General features: G+C 42.1%; 2 protein-coding genes across 6 annotated transcripts in view; one reads left to right on the plus strand and one right to left on the minus strand.

The window, feature by feature from the left end:
* Positions 1-6,188, minus strand: part of tdrd9 (tudor domain containing 9) — a 37,788-nt gene that overhangs the window by 23,343 nt on the left and 8,257 nt on the right. For 4 of the 5 annotated variants that reach the window (XM_046061678.1, XM_046061677.1, XM_046061676.1 and 1 more), the window contains exons 2-4: positions 2,665-2,747; positions 2,472-2,539; positions 664-885 (exon numbers count right to left, since the gene is read on the minus strand). In XM_046061678.1, the coding sequence (XP_045917634.1) occupies positions 664-885; positions 2,472-2,539; positions 2,665-2,747 (373 nt within the window). The remainder of the gene's footprint in view (positions 1-663; positions 886-2,471; positions 2,540-2,664; positions 2,748-6,188) is intronic. The other variant, XM_046061680.1, reaches the window with a different exon arrangement.
* Positions 5,044-6,188, plus strand: part of rd3l (RD3 like) — a 5,809-nt gene continuing 4,664 nt past the window's right edge. The window contains exons 1-2 of the mRNA XM_046061687.1: positions 5,044-5,105; positions 5,477-5,818. Of these exons, the coding sequence (XP_045917643.1) occupies positions 5,505-5,818 (314 nt within the window). The 5' untranslated portion in view covers positions 5,044-5,105; positions 5,477-5,504. The remainder of the gene's footprint in view (positions 5,106-5,476; positions 5,819-6,188) is intronic.

The raw sequence follows: 6,188 nt of genomic DNA on the forward strand, positions 1-6,188 counted from the left end.
AAAAAAAAAAAAAAAAAAAAAAAAAAAAAAAAAAAAAAAAAATATATATATATATATATATAAAAAAATAAAAAAAAAAAATCACAAAGGGAACAAGTAAAGAGCCTCCATCTTACAGCAAATCCAGACCAAAATTAAAAAGCACATTCGAGGTACACAAATAAAGAACATGCACTGTTCAGGTTCTGCTACATAACTTGAGCATTATATCTCTTACAAGCATCAACTGTTTATTACTGCTCCCACTGTCAGTGATATCATCCTTAACTCCAGAGGTCTGCACCAAGCGGAGGAGACAACAGTTATTATTAGATGTGTTGTTTCTGAATTTTGCACCACACAGCCTGACATCCCAGCAAAAACACACACAGGGCTTGTTAATACATGCATACAAACACTTTAAGTTGTGAGAGAGATGCAGTGAGTGCTTTTTGTGCATAGTCTTAACAAAGGTGAATCCATACAGGTCAATACTCAGTCAGCTCAGAGTCACCAATGCTATGTGATGTCCGCACACGTTACTCTTTTTTTCCCCTGTCCTTTTATTAAAAAAAAAACAAAAACTGAATTTTGGTAGGAGCTAAGAACGTTTGTACAGACTCACATATGTATCTGCATTGCACAGTTTAAGTAAATCAGATTCTTTCTAAATGTTGCACTAACCTGATATCCCACCAGACTACCCAGGGTACACTTCCGCTGTGTGGCAACCCATCGTGCAATACTGGTGGCCCCAATTTTGCGTGGTTGGGTGACCACAATGTTGCATAAGGCATTTTTCTCACTGTAGTGGTCCAGAATGAACTGTGGCAGCTGGGTGGTCTTGCCACTGCCTGTGGCTCCTCGAATGATCACTACAGAGTTGTTTTCTACAAGAGAAATCAGCTGGAAGCAGGCACACACATACACACACACACTTAAAAACCCATTTGCTCACTGGTACCATATCAATGAAATATTAAAGAAATATAAAAATAATTGTGAAATTGTAGAGCAGATGGATGTCCTAAGCTGATTTGTAACCGAAAGTTCACACGTTATAATCTGCGTTAAGAAAGTGCAGCTTAAATGACACCATGAGCTCCTAAAATATACACACACTACTCTTTATTAGTCAACAGAAAATTTTAGACTAGTGAATTTAAAGTTAGCTGTTGTTCTGCACAATAAAAAAACACTGAGGTCATCTTGAGCAAACCATAAAGCTTAAGTGCACCAGTGTCCTCAGGACATAATGGTAATTGCAGTAAAACTCCCAACATGACCAAAAGAAAAAGTATTTCAGAAGAGTGCACTTTGAGACCATCAAGCTGTGTGGTTGGCAGGGCTCCAGACTAACTTTTTTCACCTCCATCCTGGAACCGTCCTGAAAAACAATTTGAACCGTCCTGAAGTTAATGTAAAGCGTCCCAAAAAATTATCCTCTATAGTTGTTAGTGATACAATAAATGATTATAAATTGATAAAATAAATATTTATTTTGCTTGATCAAACAAAAAGATTTATAAACGAAACTGAAAAGTTATCCATTGGAGCACCTTTTTTCTTGATGATAAATGATTTACTTCAGTTATAAACTCCTGGACTTTGTTACAGCAGATTTTCTGCACATTCAGAATCTCACATATCTTTGTTCTCTGACATGTCCAGAAGAAAATATTAATATAATATTGAGACTAACATCGTTATTTAATGATAATTCATAATATTTTTTAAAAGTCTACCTGTCCTATACTCTGCTGTGCTCCACTTCAGACTGTACTGAATGAAACAAGTGCACTGCACTTCGCTGGGGTAGAAACTGAAACCAACACTTGTGATCAGGCAGACATCTCAGCGCAAATCCTCATGTTAACTTCTGCAGCTCCGATAAAGTACAGCCCACGGTTCCAAACAGAGCCAGATTGTGATTCAGGTTTTAGATGTTTATAATGCAAAACTCTACCAGCGAGTCTTCTGCTTGCGCCTCAGCACGTGCGGGTTTATTTAGGCTCACGGCGTATGCAGAGTTGCATCAGCTGGGTGGAGATGATTCTCGTTGCTAGTCGACGTTGTCACAATATAGATTTGTTTTTCACTGCGTGACAAGATTGATGTGTGGCGCTTGACACTAGCCTACACAGCGCGATTGAGAGGTCAACAAGTTGTTCGTGACTGACAGAATCAATGGACATGTACCGCGGGAACAAGTGAGCAGCCAGCCTCCTGTGTGAGTCTGGCGTGACTGTACTAACAGCGTGAGAAGACGGCCTCCGTTGTAGTCAGCGCTCCGTCGGTTCAGTTTGTCATTTGCTAAGTGATCGTAATAAATAAACACATAGGCCTACACAATCCCTTTCGTCCTAGAGGCGTCCAACTGAATATTTCTCTTCGTCCCAAACACATTTTCTATCGTCCCCAGGACGACAGGACGCCGTTAGTCTCGAGCCCTGGTGGTTGGGTGTATGTGGTGAATGGATGGTTCATTGTACCTCCTGTCTGTTTTTGGTTATGGGCAAATTGGGGTACTCGTAGGTGGCAAGTGGAGGAGGAGCAGTACCTAAGGATTCAGGATCAATTGCATAAGAAACAGTGTTAAAGCATTATGGGCAGAAAAGTCCTGTATATCTATGTAGGCAAGTATGATGCAGGACAAGATAAGCTAACACGAAATTGAATACTCACTTCCTGCAGGGTCTGGTTTTTGGAAACGTCCTCCATCAGACTTCACATTTTTCAGGCTGCCTATATCAGGAACCTCTGATGGGCTGAAACAAAATTAAAGCGATTACGCGGTTTATAATAATAACCAACAAACTGCAATAAAGCCGCAGTAACCTGTTAGGGACAAAAAGCCCTCTGAGGCAAAGCTGTGACTTTGGGCTATATAAATACAAATGACTTGACTAAAAATGAGTAAGAATTGCCTTTTTGCCCCGATTCCCCTCACATTTAAAAAAAAAAAAAAAAAAAAAAAAAAAGACCATTAATCAATTTATAGAATTATAAAAAGGAGTGTTGTGGTAATTAAGATACAATCACCAAATAAAGATTCTGTTGCATCTGAATTCTCTGATTTCAGCTTCTCAGGCAGGCAAGTTAGAGGCTGAACTTTAAAGCAGCTTTAATCAAGTGCAATTCCGATTCTCGATCATTTTTGATTCATGCAGCAACTGTGGCGCTGTGCTGGTATCATCTCCCTAGTTGCATCTGTTGTATTTAATGCTATTCCACTTAGCAGACACGTGAGAATATTGAAACTCTCAGAAATGAAGGTGGTTTTATAATCACTTGTAAAAACACTGAAGTTATCTCATTAAAAGTAACTTCAAATGAGAGTTCACAGTGCGTGAACATACCAGCAGCTCTGCTACCATTTGAAACTTTCCTCTCATTTTTCCCTCTGGTCAGCTCAACCAGGCCCACAGCACAGTACCCGGGAGAGCATTCCCAGTTGTCTCTGGCCTCTCGCTCTCTCTTAGTGAGGGGTGGATTTTATCGCAACAGCAGGCTCAAACCCTGACAGTATTAAGAGGAGCTCAAATACAACACAACCCACGGCTCGTGCGCACACATGCACTCTCGCCCTCTTTCTTTCTCTCCAATGCACACATTTCGTGCAAGCTACAAAGCAGCTGACCTTACAACAAAGCTGCACACTGCGCAGAGGAGAGTGGGGTGAAAGGAGAGCAGAGGTGACAGCTCTTAGTCAGTTAGCAGTGTGTGACTAACTCTCCTGGAAAAAGTCGTCATGACAGGAGCAGTGGGAGGGATGAAAAGGCAAAGACAATAACTACAGCACAAAGAGGAGGACCGCATCCAACAAAAAAAAAAAAAGACATTGGAGGACTGCTACCGACAAGTGATTTACACCTTTGATGGCATTTGGTACTACGGGACAGAGTCAACAGCAAGTGAAGTAATTAACTTTACATGGACTGATCCATGGAGACAAGGAGCTGGAGGCTGTACTCTGTGAAAAGCGCATCTCTGCACAATTTCTGAATATCTCACAAAAGCATCAGCGGTGCAGTTTTCACCTGTAAGTACTGATCTTTCTTTTAAATTTTTAGCCAGGTTTGTGATCACTTCATCTTGCACATGCTGGAAGACTGACAGTTGTTCCTTGAGCAGGAATCAAATCAGATACCTGAAAAGCCCTGTTTCGAAATCTTACGATGTGCGAAGCCACACATACAACTTGTGTTCTGTGAGGCTGACCTCTGACCCTGCAGGCTGTGTAATCCATCTTAATCTCAGGTGGAAGCTGCGTTGAATCATCAGTCTGGGATAAAAAGCTAAATACGCGCAGCTGGGACGTGGTCCTTCACCAAGTTGGACTTGAACTGAAGGCAATCAGAGCACCCATCATGCAGGGACCAGCGGTCAGCTTGGTTATGGGGTGATCATCTTTCACTGTCAACCCTAAAGTTTTATCTATACAGTCATGGATAACATGAGAATCAACAGTTCCTTGAGGTCTCACTTATTTCTCATTGTGGTCCTTGAAGCTGAAAATGTGACCCAATGTTCGGTACAAGCCCAAGATTTTGTCAGAAATATATAAATATATTCATATTTGATTGTCCTTTCCACCATTACTTTTCCATTTCTCTTTCTTATGTTAGATTGTTTTGTTTCTGCTTAATCTGCCCTTCATCACACTGAAGGCTGTCTTGAAAGAAAGTAACTCTCAGTTTGAACCGAGCAGGAAGCTTCCAGTTTACTATATGAAGCGAATGCGGAAGTCCCTTAAACCTGCATTCTATTGAAAATCCAGCAGGGGGCGACTCTTCTGGTTGCAAAAAGAACTCCAGCTCCATTAGAAATAATGGGAAAAATTACCCTACTTCTCAGCTGAATAATTACCCCAGTAAACACTTTCCTGATGAGTTTATGGTCTCAGTCGCTAGTTTCAAGTCTTCAATACAAAATGATGTTCATTTAGTAAATTATGGTCCCATTTATTTTAAAATACACCACAAAGCAGAGTATGTTTCAGGGTGGGATTATCTATGATTGGCACGTCGCCATGGTAACGACCTGCCAATCAGGCTAGAGCCGACTGTAAATTTAACCAGCGCCGCTGAAAAAGCTTATTAGGAGTCGGCTGTTCACTTTCTCTGGTGAGTACATTTAGTTTTAAGACTGTTGTTCTCTAGACAAAGTTATCAGCCCAGTTAAAATGATAGTTAATGTGAATTACAGTTGCACCTAGCTAAGCAAGCTAGCTAGCTCCGCACACGGCCGTTAGCTCCGTCGTATCGTCACTTCCGGGACTTCCTGGTTGCAAAAAGTCGACATGGCAGCGCCCTATCGGCCAAACTCGAGGCTTCAAAACGGCAGTCCACAAACCAACGGGTGACATCACGATGACTACGTCCATTTCTTATATACAGTCTATGGTTTAAACGGATACTCCAGCATATTAAAATAGTGCTGTGGGGGAGGTCAAGACTTCACGATCCAGAATAACAAATAATTCTTGTTTCTACAGTTTTGCAGGACTGTCTGCTGTGACTGCCATGCCCCTGTTCAGCTGGATGAAATGGTCCCATGAAACAAGCGTGCAGGCTCCGGATGAAGTGACACATCTAAAGACCTCAGAGGTCGTACCCAGTCGCATGTTGATCAGAGAGCTCCTGTGGCACATGGAGGAACGCGAGCGGCTGGCAAGGGAGCTGGAGCAGGAGCACAGGTTGGCCCACAGCACCCTGGGTCTCCGCTGGTTTCAGAAGTACCCCAGGTTACGAACCCTCATCCCCACATCAGAGCTACACAAGCTTGAGTTCCTGTGTGCCCAGATCCCACCCATCCATGCAGCCACCGTGCTCTCCAGGTGTTTGGTAGTGGCCATCGCATGCTTACGTCCTCACATTAGTATGCTGTCAGCAGTGGCTAGCTGTTACTGCATCAACACAAAGCCTGACAGCAGGCAAAGCAGAGAAGGCCCAAAGGGGAAGGGAGGCTGGGCGAGCTGCCAAGAAAGCCATTATGTGTTACCATCACAGAGGCAGGCGACTTAGGGTGCGAACATGTGAAGGTGAAGGATGCCCAGTAAGACTGAATGAAGCCAGACTGCCGGGGTTTCCACTCACCTTCTGTATGTTAGGCATAATGATGATATTTATAAAAAAAAACAAAAAAACAAAAAAAAAAAAACAACACTACAACAACAAAAGAAAAAAAAAAAAAAAAAAAAAAAAGGG

The sequence above is a fragment of the Micropterus dolomieu genome, linkage group LG11 (genome assembly GCF_021292245.1).
Source record: "Micropterus dolomieu isolate WLL.071019.BEF.003 ecotype Adirondacks linkage group LG11, ASM2129224v1, whole genome shotgun sequence".
NCBI classification, from domain to species: Eukaryota; Metazoa; Chordata; class Actinopteri; order Centrarchiformes; family Centrarchidae; genus Micropterus; species Micropterus dolomieu.